The sequence below is a fragment of the Tenrec ecaudatus genome, chromosome 2 (assembly GCF_050624435.1).
Source record: "Tenrec ecaudatus isolate mTenEca1 chromosome 2, mTenEca1.hap1, whole genome shotgun sequence".
Classification (NCBI taxonomy): Eukaryota; Metazoa; Chordata; class Mammalia; order Afrosoricida; family Tenrecidae; genus Tenrec; species Tenrec ecaudatus.
Window position 1 is genome coordinate 184,452,687 of NC_134531.1, and position 24,730 is coordinate 184,477,416.

The following is a 24,730-nucleotide window of genomic DNA, read 5'->3' on the forward strand; positions in this document are numbered from 1 at the left end:
AATAAATCCCACTTGGTGATTTTTTTAAGTATGATGTTAGAATCTACTAGTCAGAAATTTGTTCATGATTTTAGCATCTATGTTCATAAGGGATATTGGTCTATAATTTTCTATCTTTGTGTGGTCTTTGCCTAGTTTGGGTATCAATCTTATGCTCGCTTCTTAGAATGAGTTTGGGAGTTTGTTGTTTTTTCAATGTTCTGGAATAGTTTGTGTAGTATTGGTATCAGATCTTTTCTAAATAAACTAGTAGAATTTTCCTGTGAAACCATCTGGTCCTGGGCTTTTCTTATTAATAATTTCTTCGTGGCCTGCTTTATTTCTTCTTTTGTAATAGGTCTGTTGAATTTTTCAATATCTGCACTAATTTGAGTGGGTGATGTATTTTTAGGTATCTGTCCATTTCTTCTAGATTGTAAAATTTGTTTGAATACAGTTTTTCATAGTAGTGTGTTATTATTCTTTTTCTTTCATTTGGATCTGTTATAATGTCACCCTTTTATCTCTTATTCTGGGTATTTGCACCTTTTCTTTTTTTTTCCCTCTGTTAAGTTTGCCAATGATCTATTTTGTTAATCCTTTTAAAGAACCAGCTTCTTGTCTCGTTGATGTTCTCCGTATCATTTGTTTCTGCTTTGATCCTTATGATTTCTTTCCTTTTACTGGAGGGTCTATGTTGTTCTGGTTCTAGTCCTTGGAGGTGTTGTGTTAGGGTATTGCTTTTGACTTCTTCACCTCGCGTTTTCCTGTGTGTGTTGGTTGCTGTGAATTGGCCTCTGATTGCTGTTGTTGCTGTGCACAAAGGTTTTGATATGTTGAAGAGTTTTCCGTATAAACTCCTTTCTCTTCTCCATGTTTGTTCCCAATATATTCAGCCATACTGGCTGTTCATACATAAATATTTAGAGACCACTCGAAGAAAAACTTACCAACATGTCATCTTTGAGGAGGGCAATTGTCAACTCTTACTGAGTATTCCCAGCTAAGAGTACTCTCCATAATAGTCAAAGCAAATTCTTCCATGCCTTCAGTGGTCTAGGCCAGCACTTGTCAAACTACCTCCCACCCTTGGCCAACCCCACCACCAGTTTCTAGAAATAAAATTATATCCAACACACTCACACCCCTTCATTTACTTATTGTCTATGGCTGCTTTCAGGCTTCACCAGCAGAACTGAGTGGTTGAGACAGAAACTACATGGCCTACAAAGCCTGAAGTATTATTATTATTTTGCTGGAGAGCTTTTAGAGCCTTTAATAAGGTAATTGCATGTAAAATTCCAAGAGTGGGTGGAAGCATTCCCTTACCTGATTTAACATTGGGATTTTATTTCATGAAGTATTGTGCAGGAAAACTTTTATATGGAAAGTATTTCATATAGAAAATATAGAGATTTATATAGAAAACAGATTTGGACTAGCACCGAATACCTAAACTCTCCGCAGTTTCTTGATACTAGCTACCTGGCTACTAATCGTCGAGGGCCTATGACTCCAGGTGAATGCCTCATGAATTATTCTATGACTTAAATCATCACCTACCCTCTATAGCAATGAGTGGTTATAGAAGTTAATGAAGAGGTCATGGGCCCATCATAAATGCCTATTTTCATTTGTTAGCAAATCCACAAAGGGCTACCCTTTAAGCTCTAGAAAGAAAATGCTGTTTACAAGGGAAGCTTCAGAATCCATCAAAGAGGAAACCGAAGCACTAGCAGGGAAAGACTTCTGGGAAGAGATAACACAGTGTATTCTAGGACCTCAATCTACTGGGACCAAACAAGCTTGTATGAAATAATATCGCAGAGATAGCATTAAATTAGGCATTGTTGTTTTTTTCTGAGAAATACTACATCCTCTATTTACCTGTTGTTTACTACATAGCCGTCACTGTCCTAGGGGCCTTTCAAACAATTTACTATAAACCCACTGCCGTTGAGTCAATTCCAACGCCTGGTGGACCCATCAGTGTCAGAGTACAGCTGTGCTCCATCGAGTTTTCAACACTATGATCTTTCAGAAGTAGAGCACCAGGCCTTTCTGCTGATGCGCCTCTGGTGGACGCAATCCTCCGGTCTTTCAGTTAGCAGTAGGTGCACTAACTACTTGCACCTGCCAGAGAGTCCTTCCAGATAAAGGAATTTGAATTCCCTTTGCTTTGTACTTTTCGCAAAGGGACACTGTAAGTAACAATACTGATACTTGAGCACAGGGTGTGGAGTCCTGTGTCTCTGGCCCTGCCCCTGGCACCCTTGTCTTTGACTGGAGAGTCACATAGGGATTTTCTTTGTCCCAGTGGTTTGTTTGTGATCTAAACAATATGTTTTCCCTGCGTGTGCCATGAAGTGCTTTTAAGAAATAATATAACAACATAAATAACAAAAAGATTTTAATAATGCCTTTATCGTTTTTCTAGTGCCCATTTGTTACCATCACTTTCCCGTAAATTTGGACCCCAGGTGATGCTTGTTGTGGATCCTCCCAATTCTGCTGCAAAGTCCAATTGAATTGCAAGGACCACTGAATAGTGATACATCAGTGAGCCAAAACGTATTCTTCTACAGCCCCTTTCGACCTTATGTAGAACCTTATGCAGTGTTCAGCCTTTCCTGAGTGTCCTGAATCATTTATTCAAGAAAAGCATTTTGCCTATCCCAACACTGCAGTTCTACATACCCTTCCCAGTACCTATACCAGTGGCCATTAGGTCAGCTCTGGCTCATGGCAGCCCTTGCATGTGTCCGAATGGAGCGGCACATCATAGGGTACTCCATGGCTGATTTTCTTAAAGTCGAAAACCATGCCTTTCTCCCAAGGTGCTTCTAGACGGACTCGAACCTCCAACCTGTCAGCTAGCAGCCCCAGGTGTTAACTGTTGGCACCCACTGTAGTCTCCAGGTCAGGTGGATAATTAGGTCAATCCCCCTGCCCCCCGACGTCTGTCCTCATTCAAATGCTTCCATTCAACAATTAGACGACTGGTTTGTGGTAGACACCACGGGACATGCTTGTGACACAAAGATAAGAACAAGGTGCCAGGTGTCCTGCAGTCTGCAGTCCAAAGGGAAGGGCACCTTTTTGTGACTGTAATAGGGGAAGACTATGGGAGCCCAGGAGAGCCAGGGAGTGTCTAGGGACAGTGTCACCTGGAATGAGATATGGGGGATCACCAGGAGCTGGTCGAGGAGACCAGGAATGGGACTCAGAAGGTGCTGCTGAATGGAACCAAGAAAGACCCAGCAGAAGTGAGAAATCGTACATCCACACAGCAGTCATTGACATGTATCATGCAGCTGCTTCCAACTTTTAAAGCTGTTACCTGATAAATATAAAGCATAATTCAATAATGTCAGCAAATGGGCATCCATCCTGTTACCTAGGGATTTGCTCACAAGGAGGAGGGAGAATTCATTCTCTACTGATGGATGTCAAATGAATTCCCTGGCATTGTGGAGTAACCTCCGTAGTTTCAATGTAAGCACTCTGTGGTTGGGGAGGTGGCACTGTGATAGGGGCAGGGTTTATTAAGGCGTCTGGTGTGGCTCATACAAGGAGACCAAAAACCAGCCAAGAGCTGGAGCCCATGCCCCACTGCACTTAATAAACATGCAAGTGCTCCGAAAGCCAGAACACACCACCGTTAGGAGGCAGCAGTCATTTTTCAGAGGTAGATGTTTAATTAAAGACTCAGCCAGACCAATTAATTATCATATTGACTAAATGCATGCAAAACCTTCTTGAAGCAGTACAGCTGTTTGGCAGTGGAATAAAACTTGCAGTTATCAGTGCCACATGGAAAGAGTAATTGCCCCCCGTGTGCCATGGTTGTGCTCATTTCAAATCCCAAGGGGAGATTCTCCTGGAAACATCAGCTCTCTGCTCATATCAGTCCCATCCCTGGTGAGCAGAAGATGCTTTTGCTGCATGTTTATTAGCAGTTATTTGGTACAGAAACCTCACTGAGAGTTTCGGTGATTTTTTAACCGTATCTGTACAAAAGATTGGTACCATCCCACGCTTGCTCACATCCACCCCGGAGTAGAACAGCGACCATGCCATGACAGTGAGCCTTTATGCAATGTAAAAGCCAAGTGCCCAAGAAGGGGCTTCACTGCTGACTTTTACAAAGACCAAGCAGCCTTGGTGATGTGGTGCTTACATATTGAGCTGCGATCCACTGATCTGAGGTCAGCAGTTTGAAACCACCAGCTGCTCCACAGGAGAAAGATGAGACTTTCTACTCGCGTAAAAATTCACAGTCTCAGAAACCCACAGAGGCAGGAAACAAGCCAGGTTTGGACGGACCCTGAGCAAGACAGAGCTCAGGCCATCCCAGACCATTTCAGTGTGCTATGACTTTGCACCAAGCTCCAAACCAACAAACCTAACCCACTGCCATCACGTCAGTTCTGACTTCTGGTGACCCTGTGTGGGGTTTCCAAGGCAATAAATAAATCTTTATGGGAGCAGACAGCCTCATCTTTCCCCTGAGAAGTACCTGGCTAGCTGGTGGGATTGAACCGCCAACCTTGGGTTAGCAGCCTAGCACCTAACTCACAGTGCCACCGGAACTCCTTCTGCACTGACCAGGACAACTGTTTTTGCAGGGGGCTATGATGGGAACGACGTGGAGTTCATGTGGCTGAGGGGCAATGACTCCGTGCGTGGGCTGGAAAACCTGCGACTTGCTCAGTACACCATCCAACGGTACTTCACCTTCGTCACCCAGTCGCAGCAGGAAACAGGTAACTTGTGTGACAAACTTATACAAAGTGGAAATAACTGAACGGGGGGGGGGGAGTTTCACTCAGAGCCACCCCTTCTCCACTTGACCCCTTGTGAGTTCAATAACCACTTAGCAGGCTGCTCGAGTACCTGTTCAACGTCCAGGCATGCAACCAGCACCCTGAGGAGCAGACCTCTGGCCAGCTCTGCAGCCACTTGGGACTTGCCTCCAGATACGTTGTGCTGGTTGGGCACATGCGCAGTTCCTTCCTGCACAAAACCTGTGGGTGTTCCTAACCGAAGAACTTGTTCTCTGCCACCGAAGAAGAAAGAAACGAGAACACAGTTTACCAGTGGAGGCCTCAGCTGTACCCAGGGAGAGCACAACTGTCTATTTGTTCTGAGCTGTCAGGGAGGAATACCTGTTCGCCTCGTTGAAAGAGTTGGAGCTCATGTTGTTGCTGTTGTCATTATTGTTGTTGGGTGCCACTAAGTCAGTTCTGACTCACAGTGACCCTGCGTACTACAGAACAGAATACTTTCCAGTCCTTCACCACCCTCACAATCGATGCCATGTTCAAGCCCGTCACTGTAGTCACTGTGTTAATCCGTCTTGTTGAGGATTGCATTAGGCTGGGTTGACTAGAGAAACAAATTCAGTGACACTCATCGTATTAGACAAGGTTCTCAGCGAAACAAAACCAGGACACTTATGATTATATATATGGAGAGAGATATATACTGCACAAAGGAATATAACAGCAGTACAGAATGGAGCGGCACATCATAGGGTACTCAGTTCCACTCACTAGCCACTACTATTGAACAGTTATATACTGGAAATCCTTCAACTCATGAGGGCTGCTGGGTCCATGGTCAAGGAAGCAGACAGCTGAGTCTTCCCTCAGGCAATTCAGGCAGAATCTGTCCACAGGCAGCAAACAGCAGGGCAGGCCACCAACAGTCAGCAGCTCAAGAGCTTGGCGAAGCAAGCCCAGATGGAATATCAAACTCAAGCAATGCAAGACGACAAGATCTACCAGCCTCAAGCTCAAGCAATGCACATACCAGCAGCATGGCGAAGCAGGTCTTGAAGGAACCTCAAGCTCTAGCAACATGATCCATGGGTTGGCTGTTCCACAGGTAGTGTAGCTCACAAGTTGAGGCAGAGAACTAGCTAAAGCAGTCACATGATGGTCCGATCACCAGAGAGCAAGAGAGAGCGGGATGACCTTGCTGAGGCAAGTCATTTATCTCTTTGCCCTCCAATCAAACTGCAACCTGGTTAATCCCACATGCTCCTATTGGCCAGGTTAGCACAATAAACCTACCTATCACACTCATATATGTGTAAGATAAAGCTTAATAATCAAGAAGTAATAGTATATCAAGAAAATATACAAACCCAGTTCAACTCAGGTCCATAAGTCCATTACTAGTCCATAAGTCCAATTCTAGTTCATAAATCCTTCTTCAGACTCATGAAGCCACATGCAATGATGTAGGAAGATTATAGGCCAGTGGGTGGGAGTCTTGTGGATCCAATGGTCGTGGACACATCTCCAGGACACCCACAGGTCTCAGTGGCTCACTGGCATGAAAGTGAAGGCAGAGAGGGGGGGGGAAGGTTCTCAGGACTAACCTTATGAGAAGGTCACGTCTACAAGGAGGCACCATCAGGCTGTGACCACACCTACACGTTCATATCTTCAAGTTGACATGAAATTATGTAACTACCGCAAGAGCCTTTCTCTTTTTCACTACCCCTTTGCTTTACCAAGAATTATGTCCTTTTTCCAAGGATTGGTCACTCTTGCTAATAGATGCTTTCCAAAACAGGCATGTGATTTTTCTAAAATTTTATTGTGAATTGTATGAAGATTTACAGAGCAGATCATCAGTTTTACATTCAACAACTTATATGCATTTGGTCTCATCTCATGCATTGCAAGCCCCTCAGTGCAGTGTAACTCATCCTAGTCCCTGCCTGTGTTCCTGTTTCCCGTCCTGCTTCATTAGCACTTTTGAACTTGTCCTTGGATAAATGTTGCCCTATTCATCTTAAAGGGTTGCTTGTTCTAAATTATGAGTCCCTCCCTTGCAGTACTCTCCCCCTTATAGACTAGTCTCTTATTTGGCTGGAAATTTAGTGACGGGTGAGTTCAGCTATAGACCTGAAGGGTGACTAAAGACCATCATCTTGGGGGTTTCAGCAACCACTATTCAACCAGTAAGTCTGGTTGATTTGATACTTTTTGCATTTGTTCCACATTTTTCTGCCGTTCTATCCAGGACCTTCGAAGGTGACCCCTTTCCGAGCAGTCCGTAGTGGTAACTGGTTATACGAAACGAGAGGCACTTTCCTCTCAGATACTCAGGAGCATGTTACGAACACTTGTTTTCATACCCATTTGCACCCTGAAACATGCCAATGTGTTTCAGTGGAGCTTGTTGCCATTGTTGATGTTAGTTGCCATGGTGTTGGCTTCGACTCCTGGTGAGCTGATGTATAACAGGAAATGTTGCCTTGTCCTGTGTCACCCTCACACCTGGGGGGGATGAGCCTGGTGTTATACCTCATGAAGGTGTCCCTCCTTTGTGCTGGCCTTCTGCTTTACCAAGCATAACGCCCTTTTCTAGTAATCGGTCTTTCCTGAGGACATGCCCCCGGTAAGCCAGACAAAATCTCATCAACCTCACTGCTAAGTGTAATATCATACCAACAGCAAGAGCATGACTATAGAAAAATTATAACCTTCATACTACATGTAAAGGAAAGAGAATTGTTCCTAAATTTACTATTTTCTGAAACATAAATAATTAGCATACATTATTTTTATAAATGGCTACCTGGTGGTGCAGTAATGTAAGCATTGGACTTGTAGCCATAAGGTTAGCAGATCAAACCCACCAGCTGCTCCTCAGGAGAAAGATGTGACAATCTGCTCCCATAAAGACTCAGTCTCAGGAATCCAAGGGGCGGCTCGCTCTGTCCTCTAGGATTGCTGTAAGTCAACTCGACTTGCTGTAGTGTTCTCTGTGCTTTCGTAATGGACAAGGAATGCATTTTATTTTTTAACAGGTTCAAGAATTGGGGTTACAGTAGTCATATTTTCCCAAACCTAGATTCCCAATTTGGTTCCTGTGGAAATTATTTCCATTTTTTAGAATTGTTTAACTCCAGGTAGTACACACTGACTTCAGATACAAAAGAGGCTTATTACTGAGTCAAATATTAATTCTAAATGTTCTTTAAAACCTCAACTTCAAAACCAAGGCCCTAAAGCTAGCAGCATAGAGCAATAGGTGGTCCCTTGGGCAGAGGTCCAGATCCCTGGATTTTATTCTTGCTTCTGCCCTTTCCTTTCACACATTGCTAAAAGTCCTTGTGCTTCATTGTTCACATCTATACAGGTATCCCCCACTTTTGTAAATAGCACTTTATTTGCTTTTATGAAAGCCCTACCTTCATTTGTGATCAACTAAATCCGGAAAAGGGTTTTTTTTTAGGCTTTATGCATTATTTCATATGATTTGCTAGGTTATTTGCAGAGTCTAGAAACACGCAGAAAGGTTTCCATATCGATTAATGATAATGCTTCTTCCCACCACCTGCCTGTCAGTTTGCTGTACTGTGGTCAGTGGCTTGCATGTCGCTGTGATACTGGAAGCTATATCATCAGTATTCCAAGTACTATCAGGTGGCCCATGAGGAAAGATTTCAGCACAGCTTCCAGAGTAAGAACAGACTGGAAAGAAGAATCCCGTTTCTGAGGGATTAGCCACCAAAAGTCTCGGGGGACATTGTCTGATATAGTGCAGGAAGAGGAGCCCCTCGGATGGAAAGGCACTCAAGATAGGATTGAGGAAGAGCAGTCTCCTTCAAGCTGAGTCAGTCTTAAAGATGTGGATGGAGCATAGTTTTTAACTCTTCATTGACCAATGGGCCTGATGCAAAGTGAGAGGAGATCGCTGAGAAGGAAATTGTGCTTGGTGAAGTCAACAGAAAGGAGGAAGACTCTCAACAAGATGAACTGACACCGGGCTGCAAGAGTGCGATCAAACCTAACAACTGAGAGGTGGGCACAGGATCCGTCGATGTTTAGCTGTCTTGTGCCTAAGGAGCTGGAACCAACTGAATGGCACCTAACACCATCGCCAATAACAGCTTCTTCGTTTTCTGTCCTTTATGGTCGCTATGACTCGGCATTGACTCCAGAGCAGTGAGGTTGGCTTTTTAGGCTTAGGAAAGAACACTACTTCAGATTGTGTTGGGAGAAACCTGAAAGGAATCACATCCCACCCAACTCCCCCCCCCAAAAAAAAAACAGAACAAAACTCACTCCCCTCAAGTCAATCCTGACTTACAGTGACCCTTGGTCAGAGTGGAAGTACCCCTGTGGGTTTCCAAGGCTGTAAATCTTCAAGGGAGCAGAAAAATGATCGTCCTCCCGAGGTATGGCTGGTGGGGACACACTGTTGACCTTGCTCTCAGTGACCCCACGTTTCCCACTGTGGCCCCTGGGCTCCTCAAAGGAAGAACATGGACATCATCGATGGCATAAAAATGACTTATCTTCGGTAAGGGAAAGCCAGTGCCCCTAACAGTCCTAATGGCACGATGGTTAAATGCTCACTAGCTAATTGTCATGTCGGTGGTTCAAACTCACCAGGGCTTGCAAGCGAGAAAAGACTTATTTTCCCCATAGGGTTTGTTGCTATCAAGATTACTGCCTGGGAAACCCAGTGGGGCAGTTATGCTCTATCATATAAGGTCCCCATGAGTTAGAATCGACTCAATAGCACACAAGAACAACAACCATCTATTGGTCCCTAGGCTCCCATGTATTTCTGAAATTAGTTTTTTATTCTAGCCTCGATTTCTCCAGTGATGTTTCTGTTGTTTCAGCTATTTAATGGTATCATTTGAAGTTTCAAGATTCAGTTGGGGTGGGGAGGTGCTCTCTTCTGCTACCCTCTCTTCCTGAGCCAGACTTCTTCTTATTGACAGAGGACAAATTGCTCACCCTTCTACTAGATGCCACTGCCCACTAAGACAGTCTGCTGCTTGTTTGCCTCCCTTTAATAGAGGCACAGTTTGGTGCCCCCACTCATGGGCATATGTTTGGTGCTATTGTAGCTCATTTGCCACACAGAACTCTACTCATGATAGCTCTCTGTTCCTTACATGCCTCATATCTAGTACATAGTGATCATTTCCTACAGATGACCCTGAGGTCCTGTAGGACTGACATGCGATCTGAGATCCATCAAAACTTAAATTATATGCACTCGCATTTTGACATCCGATCTGTTTGTAGCACGCTTGTAAAATAGGTAACCACAGCTAGTCTTCATTCAACAGGTATGTAGTGAACAACTACTTCGTGGCTACAGAGCTGAAACATTCAGGCCCTGCCTTCAAGGGGCTCACAGTCTAGAGAGGCAGACAGCCAGGAAACCAGCGCCGAGAATGGAACATGTAGGTGTGTTCTGGCAGAGACATAAGAAGATCATGAACAAGGGGTGGGGGAAGGGGACATTTAAACCTTCACAAATCCATTGTATGCAACAGTAATTCTTTTTCCTGAAGTCATCCTGGTGGTTCTTGATTAACTGGACAATTAATTAAGTTTTGCAGCAGGCATAATGTGGACATAGCTAAGTTAAACGTCCCATGAGCAAACCACCTTCCATGTGAGCAGACATGATTTCCCTAATCTTGTTCACCCCATCAGGAAATTATACGCGCTTGGTCTTGCAATTTGAGCTCCGGAGGAATGTCCTGTATTTCATTTTGGAAACCTACGTGCCCTCCACGTTCCTGGTGGTGTTATCCTGGGTTTCGTTTTGGATCTCCCTTGACTCCGTTCCTGCGAGAACCTGCATTGGTAAGCCACTCCAGCAGGAGGTGTCTAAGCACCGTCATCTGCTCCTTTTCGCTTTTTCTCCTAACGTGGTCTGTGAGTTTCATTGATATTCGTGGGGTGATTCCAGAAGTAGTTTCTTGAGAGATTCTGGAATGGGAGGAGAAGAGGAAAAGGGAAGGAGGGAGGGGAGAAAGAAGAAAAGAGACAGGCAAAGAGACCGAGATTGAAAAAGAAACAGACACACACAGAGAGAGAAACAGAGAGCAAGAGACTCTTTTAGGAGTCGTCCATTTTTAAATTCATATTTTACAGTGACACAAAAGGGAGAGATGTGGTGAGATGGTTGACTGTCAGGGCTTTTGTAGACTGCATCCACCCCCACGCCCTCCGCCCTGCAAGGAGGAGACGCACATCCCGCAGCTCCCCAGATCTGTAAACATGGGGCAAATGAGCCCTGCTCCAGAAAGTGCCACCTCTCAAATGTGATCTGTTCAGTAGCTGAGTCTTGTCCTGCCAACCTTAGGCAGAGCATACATGGGCCACTAAGAGGGCCTCCCCGGCTTGCTTCCCTAGGCGTGACCACCGTGCTGTCGATGACCACGCTGATGATCGGGGCCCGCACTTCTCTGCCCAACACTAACTGCTTCGTCAAGGCCATCGATGTATACCTGGGGATCTGCTTCAGCTTCGTGTTTGGGGCCTTACTGGAATACGCCGTCGCCCACTACAGCTCCTTACAGCAACTGGCGGCCAAAGACAAAGTAAGGATCAGACGGCCTTGTAGAGTTCACAGGAGGATGACGAAGCTGCGTGCTTCTGTGAAGATTTAGAGCCTCAGGAACTCTCTGGCGCAGTTCTGCTTTGTCCTGTGGGTAGCTATGCATCAGAATCGACTGAATGCAGTGGGTACATGTGGGCTCACCCCCTGTGCCTGGTGCTGGTCTGGAGAGATGAGCTGGACCTGATCCTGTCCATTGATTGGCTTTGTTCCAGTGATTCTCAACTTTGTGTGTATTAGAGGGGCCACCCGGATGTCATCCCAACCCTTGAAAGAGGCCACTATTTTCATCAAATACAATGAGGTGATAATATGCTTAATTTTCCAGCAGAAAATCACTATACTATCTGTATCCAACAGAAAATCACAACCGCAAACCCAAAAGAAAAAACAAACACACACCAAAAAAGCAAACCAAAAGCAAATCCAACACAACCAGCTTTTTACAGGTGATTGCATGGTGGGCTGTCAAACACAAGGCCAGCCATTCAAAACCACCTGTCGCTCCATGGGAGAAAGATGAGGCTTTCTACTCCTGTAGGACCCCGGGGGCAGTTCTGCCTTATCCTGTGGGGTCTCCATGAGTCGATCAGCTCAAGGGCAGCGAGTGAGATCTGACCCTTTGGTTGCATTTGATATTCTTACACCATACAAGTAATGGCTTACTAAATAAGTACGAAAAAAGTCAGATTGCAACAAATTTCTTGATTAGTTTATTTTTCTGCTAATTGAGAAACACTAACAGTTAGACCACTAAGCAAAAGCAAACCTGCAATTCACTGCTATGGAGAAAGAGGGGGCTATGGGCTTCTGTAAAGATCTACAGCCTCACAAACCCAAATGGTCTTAACTGTGAGTCAGAATCGACTCAGTTTGGGGTTCGGTGGTACAGGGTTTTAGGCATTGATCTGCCAACTGTAAAATCCGTGTTTCAAACAAAGCTGTCATCCTGTACCATCTTGGAAACCATATGGGACATTTCTATTCTGTCCTATAGAGTCACTGTTGGCTGGACACCAGTGGGTTGGGTATTGTTTGTTTGCATTTGTCTGTTTGTTTCTTCTTGTTGTTTCATGATTATTTGGTTTAGCAATGGAACACTGATCCAGCAATCATAATAGGCATAGTAGTAATTATTCAGTGAGCATATACTGTGCCCCTCAATGCACAGTAACTAGCCCTTTGCAAATATTATATCATTTTAAATGGTCCTACAAACCCAGTAAGTGGTTGAATCTAGTGTGTGGATTTAGCATTTGAGGAACAAGAGCGGTAAGTGACTTACTCCTGAGGTCATAGATAGTAAGACACAGAGCTAGGATTTGAACCTCAATCTGGTTGATCCCAAAGCCTGTTATCCCACTTGCAGTGGGCAATGGGCCCATCCTTCCCAATTACTGGGACTCTTCAGACACAATAAAGCTCATAGTAACAAGCCAAAAACAAATGGTAGGGATCCAATAAAGAAGAGGTACCCACCGTAAGCAAAGAGCTAGACGCTCAGAGGGTCTAGAAGTAAGGAAAGGAGGATTCAGAGTATCACAAAGACCCAGGACTTTTTCCTTGTGAGTGTCTATTGTGAATAACTCTTGATACAGTCATATCAAATGTAAATGGTTGTCATGTACTGACCAAAGAAGAACATGGATTGTCTTATTCCTTAGGGGCTTCCTTGAGAGGACAATGGCCAATTACAAAAGAAAATGTAGGAATTTGCTTGATTGGCCAAAAGAGGTTGGGTATCCTGCACTGAAATACCAGGGAAACCTTATTGAGCTGTGTACAGTTGGCAGCCTCATCAGGGAGCACTTACTGTGTGTCCTAAACACCTTATCAAGATCCCATTTAGTCCACCAGCATCCCTATTAAATTAATAATGTCATTATCCCAATTTTACTGCTGAGGAATCTGCCACTCAGAAAGAGGAGGAGACTCATCCAAGACTCCATAGCCCAGTAGCCTACGCAGGGATAGAAACCATTCTCTCTGACCTCACCGTGTATCCCACAAGTGGGCTGGGAGAATGTCAACTTCCGGAAATTTCAAGGAGCACCACCATTTCAATTTGGGCGACAAAGTTATTAAAATATTTCTAATTTCTGTTAGCTCTCATCATCAATAACCCTATCATCCTCCCTGGCACAGAATGGAATTCGTCCAACACCTACTAAATGCTTTACATAACTCATAACACTTAATCTTCCCCTGAACCTCAGGAGTGAGATATTAATCATCAACATTTTTTTTCAGGCAAGGAAACCGAGTCTTGAAAGGAGTGATGTATCTAAACTTTTTCAACAGCGAGAGGCAGGATGTGAGCAGGATCCAGGTCTGCTCTCTTAGAGCCTGAGCACTTGGCCCTGATATTGTTCTGCATGTCTAAAGTGGGCAGTGGTTAGTCTTTGTAATTTACGTGCTAATGACCTAGAGATGCTGTTAGTGTTAGCTACTGTCAGTCAGCCCCTAACTCGTGGCACCCCACGCACAAGGGAAGAAATACAGCCCCTAACTCGTGGCAACCCATGCACAAGGGAAGAAATACAGCCCCTAACTCGTGGCAACCCATGCACAAGGGAAGAAATACAGCCCCTAACTCGTGGCAACCCACGCACAAGGGAAGAAAACCTTGCAGTCTTAGGAGCTTTGGTCCCAGGATTGACTGAGGCTTGAGCTGCTGTTATTCATTGGGCTTTGTATTAGCTAATTTTTAGATGGAGCTCTGGTATGTCAGTGGTTAAGGGCTCAGCTGCTGAGTGAAAGGCCAGCAATGCAGGTGTTCCTTGGGAGTAAGATGCGACAGCTTCTGGGAAGAAGCACAGCCTTGGAAAACCCGTGGGGTTGTTCTACTCTGTCTGGTTGGGTCACCATGAGTCAGAATCCGTTTGATGGCAATGGGTTTGGGTTTGGCTCTTTTTTTTGTAGATTGTCAGAACTTTCTTCCTAGTAAGTCTGAGTCTGGAAGCTCTGCTTAAACCTATGTAGCATCATAGCAACAAGCCAGACTCCACTGACAGATGGGAGATCGCAGCATATGAGGTGCATTGGTTAGGAATTGAACCTGGGTCTCCAGCATGAAAGGTAAGCATTCTACGACTGAGCCACCACTGCCCCTGACCTAGAAATAGGTGCCTACAAACAGGATAACAGAATTGCCACGCCTGACTTACTAGCCAGTTTCCAAGGCACCAAATGTCACTCTCTGTTAAACCTAATTATTTAATCCTTAGGTCTCTAATCTTTTTATTAGCTCATCATCCACTCATTGATTTCGCTGCGTCACGTCCTTCAAGCTAACTGCATTGTCTCTCATCTAGGGGACAGCAAAGGAAGTGGATGAGGTCAACATTTCCAACATCATCAACAGCTCCATTTCGAGCTTTAAACGGAAGATCAGCTTTGCCAGCATTGAAATCTCCAGTGACAAAGTCGACTACAGTGACCTCACCATGAAAGCCAGTGACAAGTTCAAGTTTGTCTTCAGAGATAAAATGGGCAGGATCATGGATTATTTTACCATTCAAAACCCCAGTAATGTTGATCGATATTCCAAATTACTCTTTCCTTTGGTCTTTATGCTGGCCAATGTATTTTACTGGGCATACTACATGTATTTTTGAGAGTCGAATCTGAAATTTTTTGCATGCTGCTGGTTTTCAACAGAAGGAGATAATGGTGTAAATGGTATTCTGATCCAAATATGTACCCTAACCCATTGGTGTTACAAGTGACTAAAAAAGAAAATTCATTTTTCAGTATGTCTCTGAAAACAGTAGACCCCAAACCATTATTCTTAGTTGTGCAGCTCTCTTAGCATTACAGTCTTTGCACAGAAAAGCCCGTCTAGTCCCCTTTTAACGTGCTGGGGGGCATCCCCACAACCCTGAGGCGACACGCCGACTCAGAGCAGACTGTTTGGTCAGTGGCTCCGGGCCTTGTTTCTGTTGTTGCTGGTACTTGCTGTGGAGTCAAGTCCAATTCCCAGTGCGCTGGGAAGACTCTACTACATCGGGGTATGCGAGCAGAAAGAAGGCAGCTTCCTTCTGAGGCACCCCTGCTGGGGTCTGAAATGCCAACCTTGCATGCAGCCATTGGGTACTTGACCATTTGTGTTGCCCAGGGGCTGCAGTCTGCATTGATCTCTTAGATCTAAAAATGGGAGGAGACCATTGTGGGTATGGGGTTACTCTCAAGTGCCAGGGGCTGTTTAAAAGTGAATGATGCATGGTATGTACACAATTTCTGCCATGCTTATCGTGTGCCCAGTTGCCTGTTTATAGAGTAGCATCTCCTAGTTGTTTGGGGTTTTTTATTCAAATGAAATGTGGGCTGTGTTGATTCACTGGAAGTCACAGCCTTTACTTCGCACCAAGATGAGTATGATTTAACACCACAGCAGAATTGCCCCCAAATCGCACTAAGTCGTACCACCGAGAATTCAGAAACTAGAAAGGCTTTCTCAGACTGGAAGGATCCCTGCAGTTTATTCCCCTGCTGGAAATCTTTTCGTCTATGCATTGTACACATATTGGTATGTGTATAACAAATAGTACCCTGCCAAAGCCCTTCCCTCGCATCAGGGATGGAAATGTTTTAATTGCCTGTTCTAGGAGTCTCACACCAGATGTTGCCATGAAGACTTGTGGAATCAAGCCCATGTTCCGGCGACCTTTATTCACATTCTGTGAGGTGCTAAAGGCATTGAATTGATACATTCACAGAGTCCCCTGTCATTTCTACTACACCAACTCTTATAACTCTCAGGGCATGCTTCTAAAAGGAATGTCTAGCCCTGTACTCCAGTGAATGACCAGGAATGACCCTTGTTAGGTAACCAGCTGCATTGCCCAGGAGCAAGTGGCTTTGATCAGACCCCGACCGTCTAACTGGTTTCCTTCGAGTGGCACATTGTTGCATGAGCAGGAGGGTGTCAGCCCTGAATTCTGAACTGAGTAACATTGGACCTGCTACAGAACCTGCTTTTAGAATGCAGACCAGGCATCCTCTCCAGTCCACCCACTCTCACCGTCACGTAGGAAGCTCAGTGTGACTTTCCCTTACTCTTTGGGCAAGCTCTGCCACAACTCCACACCTGTTGCTTTGTGAGCATACCAGGGTACAGGGTTCAGACTCAGTCATTTTAAATAACCGCTCCACCTTCAATTCTTTAGCTTCTTTTTCTAATAGATGCTCTCTTTTATCCCTTTTCTAGTAAGCCATGCCTCTAGAAGATCATTTGTTTTTCAGCAAGCCAAGAAAATGGTACAGACCCAGTGCCAAAGAGCTGTTATTAAGCACCGCAACCACAAACTCGTACTCTTTTCCCATGAGTACACTTAGCACAATTTAGGGTTAGGCCACCTGAGTTTTAAAAAGTAAAATGTTTGTAACGGGAATGGGGATTAACAGAGGTGGAATGTAACTATAAGCCAAATTGAGTTTATGACCCCAAAAGGAAAAGGTTGTAAAGGAAATACTTTTGCTCTTGAGCCTTTATCCAAGCATGATATCCACCTAATTGTAAAGAGATGTGCAACTGTGAAATAAATACATTTTATTGTCTCTCAACCAAATAAACTGGTCATCTCTGCAATGAGTGTTGTAGGATTCTATTTGGGGAAAGCATACATCAGCATGCACGATGGGTTCAGACCCTCACCTTCAGGTTTCCCCTGATGGGGAATTTGCTCACTCAATCTCTCTCTCCCTCTACTGTTTTCTATGGAGGCAGATAAACATAGGTGACACCATCAACTTTTCTTTTGGACATCACTTCCCCACCGCACTTCATTCACAATCAAACAGCTGGTTCTGATGGCCTTGAAATATGAAACTCTATGAAAATATCACAAATTCCCTTCTAAGTCATCATTACTGTTTTGGTTTCTTGGTTGTTGTTTGAAATAGTTCAAGAGTTGTAGAATACACTTTGGAAAAAAGTTTACTCTTCCATTTCATCTCACTTTGCACTTTATGTAGGTTCTTATCCCAATATTTTAGATCTGCCTTATGACTTCTACATTTGATCAGTCCCAGGATTACTCAACACACTGATTTCTTGGATGAAAATATCAATAGTAGGCTTTTCAGATTTCCTAAAGTTGCAAAACTTGGTGGGTTGGGAATAGTCTAAGTCACATATATATAATTTTAGTTATGTTGATATTGAGAAAAAAGCAACCCTGTCAATATAGGGAGATATTTAATAATAACCTGTGTTAGTCTGGGTAAGCTAGAGAAACAAATTCATTGACACTTATATATGTGTAAGAGAGAACTTTATATCAGAGGGTAATTGTATATTAAGAAAACATCCCAGCCCAGTCCATATAAAGTCCATGAGTCCGATATTAGCCCATATGTACTATACCAGTCTATAAATTCCTCTTCACACTCACACAACACATGCAATGATGCTGAATGAAGGAAGATCACAGACCAGTGGGCGGAAAGTCTTGTGGATCCAGTCATGGTGGAAGCATCTCAGCATAGCGTGGGTCTCCACCTGACTCCTCCAACTCCAGGGCTCTGGCTGCCATCAGCATAGCTCCATGTGGCTTGCCTGCAGGAAGACAAAAACAGAGAGTGTGTGTCCTGCCTCCAGGGAGGAAGACAGGAGTTCCCAGAATCCTCAGGAGAAGGTCATACCTCACCCAAAGGCATGATTGGCTATGGCCTAAATGACAGGCTACTCCACCCCTTCACTCAAGTTGACAGGAGATTATGTAACTGCCACATACACCATATGTCAATTTCAAATAAAGAGAAAGTGACACGGGGCAGCATGCATAGCAAAAACAACAACAACAAAAGCCTACTATCCCACTGACCACAAGCTTCAAACAAGCAGGAAGGGCACAAAGGCGCACTAGAAGAAAACCAGTACAGCATGACTTTCCAGGGCCAGTATAGTGACACTCCATCATTGGGAGGAGTTTGACAGCAAGGCCAGAAACCTGGTCTTTCCTCAACGCTGTGTCTCCCACTTACGAATACAGAGCAGCTCTTCTCGGTGGGCAGCCTGCAGCCTGCAGCCAATGCGTATCAAGCCAGACCACATTTCGTGCCCCTTAGAACATATCTGTTCTTTAAATCAACTCTTAATAGATAAGAGTCAAAATATCTCTAACATATGGTCAGTGATTTTTATAGTTTGTACCAATGGCTTATTAAAATAATGAAAGTATATTTAAATACATGCTTCATCTGTGCTTTGAATAATTTAAAATAAGTATATTAAATTTACTTAATTTTCACCAATTTTGGAGAGAATTTATATATATTGCAGTATACTTGAGTTGAAAAGCATCGAGTTGAATTTTAGTCACTACACTTTGCTGAAGACTACACCAAAAACCAAACTATTGACTCATTGCATAACTACTACAATAACTAGCCCAATGCATAACTACTACACCACCAGGGCTCCAAAGGTAAAAGGGTTTGAGAGAAATGACAAAGGTGATTAAGAACATGGAAAAGAAGTCCAATAAGAAGCAGTTTTGATCCTTAAAAAACAAGGCTAAGTGATAATGACTGTCATTATTAGATTGAGAAGGATTTGGTACAAGGGCTATGGTGTTTCCATAGTCACTTGATAAGGGAGTTGAATAGAAGTAAGTAGACATAAATGAACTTAAAAGAAAGTCTAATTATTTAGAAAGAAGAAATATATGAGTTGCATAATCAAATCCTCAAATAAACTTCTGGTCTCCTTCTGGAAATTTCCCTTGGAAGTAAACATTTATCTCTTGTTTGATTCTGACTCCTCCTGCCTGAAAGAAAATGGCCTCTTCTCTCAGGCAATCACAGGAGGTGGTAGATTCCAGGAGCTGCCTCTGGCTGCAGACAATTAAAGTGTCATAGAATGCATGAATAGCATATAGCGCACGAGGAGGAATATTTCTAGTTGCCCATGAGATTGAACTCCAAAATCATGGGCCTTTTTAAGGTGTCTTAGAAGGGCTTCTTGTAATTTGAAGCCCTTAGATACAGAACAGGGATTGACCATTCAATCTTATAACGAATAATATCGTTTTCCAGAAATTGGAGAAGAAGCCACCCCACATGGAAAACAGGAAGGGGGAACAAAACAAAAAGTGATTGAGTAGTGCTTGTTAGTGCAATGACCGTGATTTCTGAGGACATCTGCGTCTACAAGCCAGCCATCTATGCTGTCTTCAGCCAACAAAACCCAAGGACTAGAAAGGATTGTGAAGGAAAGAGAGGAAAGAACTAGGAGGCAAAAGACATTTGTAAATATAAGCATGTATATATGTAAATATATTAAAATATAATGATTGGTATATAAGTCTAATCACATATATTGATATGTTAAGTGTTAAGGTAGCAGGTGGATGGACAATGGTCCTCTACTGAAGTCCTCCCTAAATACAAAAACACTTTGTTCTAATAACCTGGCATTCTGTGATGCTCCCCAACATGTTAGCTGAAGGCACAATGAGTGCATAAGCAAATATGGTGAAGAAAGCTGATGGTACCCAGTTATCAAAAGATATAGCATCTGGGATCTTAAAGGCTTGAAGTTAAACAAGCAGCCATCTAGCAGGGAAGCACCAGAGCCCACATGGGAGAAGTACACCAGCCTGTGTGATTGTGAAGTGTCGACGGGATAAGGTATCAGGCATCAGGAAATCCAAAACAATCATAACAGTGCAAACAAGGGGGTCAGACTGGAGACCCAAAGCCCATCTGTAGACATTAGGACATCCTCTCACAGAAGGGTCACAAGGAAGGGACCAGACAGCCAGGGTACAGTATATTAAGCACCAATGAAACACACAACATTCCTCTAGTTCTTTAGTGCTTCCTCCCCACCACTATCATGACCTCAATTCTACCTTACAAATCTGGCTAGGCTGGAGCATGTACACTGGTACAGATAAAAGATCTCAACACACAGAATCCAGGACTGATAAACCCCATAGGAATAGTAATAGGAGTAGCAATACCATTCGGGTGGGAGGGGAAGGGTAGAAAGAGGAAACTGAACAAAATGATCGACGTATAACAGACGCACGCACAGGCACACATGTGCCCGAGGATGATGAACAACAGAAACTGGTGAAGAGACAGCAGACAATATAAGATATGAAAAGAATAATAATCTATACTTTATCAAGGGTTCACGAGGAAGGGAGGTTGGGGGAGGGAGGGAAGGGGAAATCAAGGGCTCAAGTAGAGAGAAAATGTTTTGAAAATGATGATGGCAACATATGTACAAATATCATTGATACAACTGATGTATAGATTGTTATAAGAGCTGTAAGAGCCCCCAGTGAAATGATTTATAAAAGCAAAAAAAGGGGGGGGGGATGTCAGAAATAAGCTGAAGGTTTCTCCAGTCTGCTATGGATGCAGGACTGACAAACAGGAAGCAGGAAGACCACAGCTGAAATGAATCCTAGATCAGCATTCCACTAATCACTCCTGGAATCGATCAGCAGGCGCTATCAAAGGAGTTCTACAAACCAGATGCAGAATTCATTTCTAGCAGCGCAAGTCTGCTATCTTCCAGGCACTGTCAGTTTATACCAGGAGCAGGCTACATTGTGAATAAAACCTCCTTCGACTGTATCAAGGCTGTGACCCCATCAAGGAGGTTTATTCTCCCTACACCTTGGCCTCTGCTTCACAGAAGATCCCATCATGGAGTTAACCACCCTGTTAGATCATGCCGTGGGAGAATCCTGGCCTACACAAGACAACACAAAACCTAACCATCACACCGTCCTTCACCAAGGTCATCCCAGACAACTTTGGCATCATAGAGGATCTCGTGACCATAGTCCATGCCATTTCGGCCATCCAAAAAACCATGGATAGTCTTTCTGGGAAACCATGGCAACGTGCCCATGGAGCTTCCCAGAACATGCATGCCTGAATCTAAGACTGTGGGCGGGAAGAGAAGCTCGCTGGCCTGACCTGCTCTGTCCCCAAGCCCAGTGTTTCAGTTGTGGGTCTGACCTGCTATTTGGAGAAACCTTCAAATACAACATGACATCAAGAAAGTTCTGACGCAAACATCAGAAGGTCCCCAAGGGCATCCTGGGTTACACGGAAGACCACGTGGGCTCCTGGAATTTAAAAGTGACACTCGCTCTCCCACCTTTGACGCTGGGGCGAGCTAGCACTGCATCAACAACCACTTTGTTCAACTCATTTCCTGACAACCATGAACTTGCTACAGCAGCAGGGTGGGGGACCTTACGGTCCACATCATCTCCAAGGATGAGATTCCCTGGGCCATCACTCCCCCCCCCCCCCGCCCCACAGTATACTTAGAGGAAGGGAGAGGCCCTAGGCTGCTGGGGAGGCATTGCCCCAACTTGATTCACACTGAGAATCTCCCATGCTTGACACATCAAGACCCCCTGGAAGAAGGGGAGGGGCCTAGAGAGCCCAACCTTGCCAGGCATCATGAATAAAGTGTAGTTTTTGAGGGCAGAGGATGCTAACAAAATAATAAAAAGCATGCCTTACTGTGCCTAACCTATTTAGACAAAGTGATTTGTGTTAAACATCTGTTTTATCTGAAACTTTGGAACAAGCCAGGTGGAAGCTGCCGACATAGCCTTCGTGCCTCCCACCCCAATGAAAATCTTGGACACTGAGTTTTTAATCGGCTTCCTTGGTAGGCAACATTGACTAGTTGTTGCAGTAGGCTGCTGGAGGAAGTATGCCCATCCTGTGTGGCACCGCAGGGAAAGGCTCTTGGAAGTTTGCACCTGGATTTCTCCCAACGTGCCTCATGAGCTCTTCCCTTTGCTGATTTTGCTTCATATCTCTGTGCTGTCACATGTCACAGCCAGAGTACTGCTACATGCCCGATCCGACGAATCCTCTCACCAAAGCATTGAACCTGAGAGTTGTCTTGGAAGCCCTGACACTAGTGCCTTGGAGTAGTGACTCCCATATTTGCCTGAACACATGACTCACTGATGGAGCTTCACAGATGACAGTCCCTGCGGGCCTCACCTCACACCTGGGGACTCAAGACCTGATTTCCTCAAAGTTCTCCAGATGTTTCAGAAATACAGCCAGATGGGAAGGCAGATGCCAAATGGCTCGGTGGAAAAGAGAACAGCTGCATGGAAACGCTATTTTCTGGGAGAAATAATAACATAGTGTGTCTGTCACATGGAGGGAAAAAGCCCACCTGAATATGATTATTGAATATGAATAATGTCCAGAGCATATAGAAAGCCACACTGTCCTTGGTCTCATTGAAGATAATCACTGGGTGCCAAGAAGGAGCGGAAGAAGTTCCGTCTCTCATCTGGCTTCCAGGTGGCACAAAGACATCCCTCGAAAAGCGTGTGGTTGAAGAGTCCGACAGATGTGGGGGTGCAGCACATCACCAGGGAGAGTTGAGTTTGCAATAGGTCGAGAGGTCTAATGGTCTAACTCAGTAGTCACAACATGTGGGTTGCGACCCCTTTGGAGGGTCAAATGACCCTTTCACACAGGTTGCCTGATTCATAAGAGTAGCAAAATTACAGTTATGAAGCAGCAACGAAAATAATGTTATGGTCGGGGGTCACCACAACATGAGAAACTACATGAAAGGGTCGCAGCCTTAGGAAGGTTGAGAGCCGCTGGTCTAACTGATGCTTCCTGGGTAGTGCTCAGGGAGGCCCAAGGTATGGTTCCAAAGACTCAGTAAGAACGCTCCTTAACCTTGGGCCTCTACTCAAACACTCCCTCAATGCATGAATACCTTCTTTTATTAAATTGGAACTCTATGATGCTCACTCTCCCGACACAACGGCTGGAGCCAAAGTGGGTGAACAAGTAAATGTGGTGAAGAAAGCTGATGGTGCCCGGCTATCAAAAGAGATAGTGACTGAGGTCTTAAAGGCTTGAAGATAAACAAGCGGCCATCTAGCTCAGAAGCAACAAAGTCCACATGGAAGAACACACCAGCCTGTGTGATCGAGTGGTCCCAAAGGGATCAGTTACCAGGCATCAAAGAACAAAAAATCATATCATTGACTGCACACCTCCATGATAGGATCGCTGAAGACAAATGGGTGCATAAGCAAATGTGGTGAAGAAAGCTGATGGTGCCCGGCTATCAAAAGAGATAGTGTCTGGGGTCTTAAAGGCTTGAAGGTGAACAAGCGGCCATCAAGCTCAGAAGCAAATAAGCCCACATGGAAGAAGCACACCGGCCAGTGCGATCACGAGGTGCCAAGGGACCAGGTATAAGGCATCATGCAAAAAATATATATATATATATAAGTGTGTGTATGTATGTGTATATATATGTATATGTATATATATACCATATTAAATGAAGGGGGAAGTGCAGAGTGGAGACCCAAGGCCCAAGTGTCAGCCAATGGAGATCCCCTCATAGAGGCGTTTAGGAGAGGAGATGGGTTAATTAGGGTGCGAGGTAGTACCGATGAAGAACACAGCTTTCCCCCAGATCCTGGATGCTTCCTCCCCCCAACTACCATGATCCGATTACTACCTTGCAGGCCTGGATAGGACAGAGGCTGTACACTGGTACATATAAGGGCTGGAGGTACAGGGAATCCAGGGTGGATGATTCCTTCAGGAACAAGGGTGTGAGGGACGATGCTGGGAGAGTGGAGGGTGAGTGGGTTGGAAAGGGGGAACTGATTACAAGGATCCACATGTGACCTCTTCCCTGGGAGAGGGACAGCAGAGAAGGGGGGAAGGGAGACTCCGGATAGGGCAAGATATGACAAAACAACGATGTATAAATTACCAAGGGCATATGAGGGAGGGGGGAATGGGGAGTGAGGAGGGGAAAAAAAAGAGGACCTGATGCAAGGGGCTTAAGTGGAGAGCAAATGCCTTGAGAATGATTGGGGCAGGGAATGTATGGATGTGCTTTATACAATTGATGTATGTATATGTATGGATGGTGATAAGAGTTGTATGAGTCCCTAATAAAATGTAAAAAAAGAAAAGAGGAGAAAAAAATGATTAGGGCAAAGACCGTACAGATGTGCTTTATACAATTGATGTATGTATATGTATGAACTGTGATAAGAATTGTACGAGCCCCTAATAAATTGTTAAAATTTAAAAAAATTAAATTAAGTTAAATTAAAAAAAGAATGCTCCTTAGAGTAAGTAACATGGGGAGTGAAGCCAGCTGAGAAACACGAGGGCATCAGAATGGACTTCCCCCAATTCTGACACCGTCTTCATTCTTGTAGCCTCTTTCCGTCTGCCCTGCTAACGTTTTCTATCTCTGCGCTGAAGGCAGTCTTATAAGTTAGCCAGAATCTAAGCTGTCATGATGATTGTTGTTTGTTAGCATGGAGTCGGCTCCGACACATAGCAATCCCGTACAAGAGAA

The 24,730-nt window shown here is 44.3% G+C and overlaps 1 protein-coding gene across 1 annotated transcript in view; it reads left to right on the forward strand.

Moving 5' to 3' along the window:
• Window positions 1-14,990, forward strand: part of GABRP (gamma-aminobutyric acid type A receptor subunit pi) — a 32,123-nt gene extending 17,133 nt beyond the window's left edge. The window contains exons 6-9 of the mRNA XM_075543207.1: window positions 4,608-4,745; window positions 10,464-10,616; window positions 11,169-11,356; window positions 14,688-14,990. Of these exons, the coding sequence (XP_075399322.1) occupies window positions 4,608-4,745; window positions 10,464-10,616; window positions 11,169-11,356; window positions 14,688-14,990 (782 nt within the window). The remainder of the gene's footprint in view (window positions 1-4,607; window positions 4,746-10,463; window positions 10,617-11,168; window positions 11,357-14,687) is intronic.
• The last annotated feature ends 9,740 nt before the right edge of the window (window positions 14,991-24,730 follow it).